The sequence below is a fragment of the Marmota marmota genome, unplaced genomic scaffold (genome assembly GCF_001458135.2).
Source record: "Marmota marmota marmota unplaced genomic scaffold, marMar, whole genome shotgun sequence".
NCBI lineage: Eukaryota > Metazoa > Chordata > Mammalia > Rodentia > Sciuridae > Marmota > Marmota marmota.
In genome coordinates this window covers 24,460,450-24,461,899 of record NW_026000241.1, presented here as the reverse complement: position 1 = coordinate 24,461,899, position 1,450 = coordinate 24,460,450, and the positions used below count along the sequence as shown (strand labels likewise).

The 1,450-nt window shown below is 41.4% G+C and overlaps 1 protein-coding gene across 1 annotated transcript in view; it reads left to right on the top strand.

The window, feature by feature from the left end:
* LOC125613707 (DDB1- and CUL4-associated factor 10-like) overlaps positions 1 to 1,197 on the top strand; it is a 2,462-nt gene extending 1,265 nt beyond the window's left edge. The window contains exon 2 of the mRNA XM_048794825.1: positions 1,096 to 1,197. Within this exon, the coding sequence (XP_048650782.1) occupies positions 1,096 to 1,149 (54 nt within the window). The 3' untranslated portion in view covers positions 1,150 to 1,197. The remainder of the gene's footprint in view (positions 1 to 1,095) is intronic.
* The last annotated feature ends 253 nt before the right edge of the window (positions 1,198 to 1,450 follow it).

Genomic DNA, 1,450 nt, shown 5'->3' with positions numbered 1-1,450 from the left:
CCCCCCCAGGCCCCGCCCCTCTTTGTAAAAACTTAATTGACCGAGGCCTAGAGTCTAACTAGTTTTTCGGGTCGGAAGCTCCCCTGACATTCGGAAGTGGGGTGGGGGTCACTACCTCCCCTGGTTCTGACCACATGTTTTACAGGAAGGCGGAAAGCGGAGCCCCCTCCCCTTCCCTTTCAAGGAACTTATGGGTCTTCACGACTCCTGCAAATTTTTTTTCTGTCTGTACTGTAGGCATAAACTCCAACTCTGTGTCTGTGAAGGAAGGGTACACTTAGCCAGGTATCTTCATGCGTTTTCCCTGCTCAAGTGCAACACTACAGCTCCCGCACTCTTGAGTCCTCCCCATAGGGCACCTCTCAAGTTATCCATATCTGTACCTGGAGATGATCAAGGAAACTTCCACACAGCATCATTGAAGAATTAAGTGACTATCTATCATGAATGTGCTTGCCACATAGCATGCTTATTATTGTCATTGTTAACAGGGTTCTCTTCTTTTTTAGTTAAATAAAGATAATAAAAGTTTTAGTTGAGAAGAGCTGAATCCAGTTACAGAAGGAAACAAATATGCATACCAGAGGATCTGGACCTCACATCATGTCCATCTCTAACAAGATAATTAGTAAAGCCCTTTGTCATCAATAGTTAACTAAGTTTATTGGATGGCCCATTGCTGGTTTGGGTCCTAGATCTCTTTTGTTCTAAATTTCCCAGAAACTTACAGTTAGGCTGTCATATATTGTTCAATAACTATACAAAAAGTAGTTATGCTTCTATTAGTACTAGCTACCATTTAAAGGTATATTTAAAGGCCTACAATTAGGGACTGTGACATTTTGCAAGCATGTTTCATCTCTAATCCTCACAATACCACAAAATATGTTTGCTCTGGTTTGAATGTGTCTCCAGAAAGCATATTTTGGAAACTTAATCCCAAATGCAACCATGTTGAGAGGTGGAGCCTAAGGAAAGGTGTTTAGCTCACAAGGGCTCCAACTTCAAGGGTGGATTAGTGATGATTATTAAAGGGCTTGAGGCTGCAAATTCTGTTTCTCTCTCATACATGCTCTTCTGCCCTTTTGCTTTCAGAAACGGGAAGCCACAGGAAGAAGACTCTCACCAGATATAACCCTTCGACCTTAAACTTCCCAGCCCCTAGAAATGTGAAAGAATAAATTTCTTTATAAATTACCCAGTCTGTGTTATTATGTAATACCAACACAAAATGGACTAAGACGAAGTTGCATCCCCATTTTACTGACAAAGAAGCTAATGCTCACAGAAATAACAGGTTTTAGTTTCTATCAAGTAGAACTTTCTATCATACCATTTTAATGCCTTGCTAAATAAAGTGGAACAGCTGGACATGATGTCACATGCCTGTAATCCCAGCAGCTCAGGAGATTGAGGCAGGAGGATTGTGAGTTCAAAACCAGCCTCAGCA